Here is a 213-nt window from a genome sequence, read left to right as displayed (position 1 = left end):
GGGGTTACCCCCCGGCCCAGAGCCCTCTTGGCAGACCAGGCGGGGGGAACGGGAGGTTTTAGCTCCCCGGCCGAAGCCGCCTCAGCTGCCTGGCCGGGAGAAACCACCTCCCGCAGCTTCTCGACAGCGATCGTCACTTTTTTCATAGGGCCATCAATCAGCTCCTGTCACGGTGTCAAGGGGCTTCTCCCTGCGGACACCAGTGGAGCGAAT

General features: G+C 63.8%; 1 protein-coding gene across 1 annotated transcript in view; it reads right to left on the bottom strand.

The window, feature by feature from the left end:
- LOC104492828 (TALPID3 protein-like) overlaps positions 1-146 on the bottom strand; it is a gene marked incomplete at its 3' end in the record, with an annotated part of 22458 nt that extends 22312 nt beyond the window's left edge. The window contains exon 1 of the mRNA XM_010135428.1: positions 9-146. Coding sequence (XP_010133730.1) covers positions 9-146 — 138 coding nt within the window. The remainder of the gene's footprint in view (positions 1-8) is intronic.
- Between the last annotated feature and the right edge of the window lie 67 nt (positions 147-213).

The sequence above is a fragment of the Buceros rhinoceros genome, unplaced genomic scaffold, assembly GCF_000710305.1.
Source record: "Buceros rhinoceros silvestris isolate BGI_N320 unplaced genomic scaffold, ASM71030v1 scaffold8414, whole genome shotgun sequence".
NCBI classification, from domain to species: domain Eukaryota; kingdom Metazoa; phylum Chordata; class Aves; order Bucerotiformes; family Bucerotidae; genus Buceros; species Buceros rhinoceros.
The sequence above is the reverse complement of the archived record's forward strand: the minus strand, read 5'-3'. Positions and strand labels throughout refer to the sequence as shown.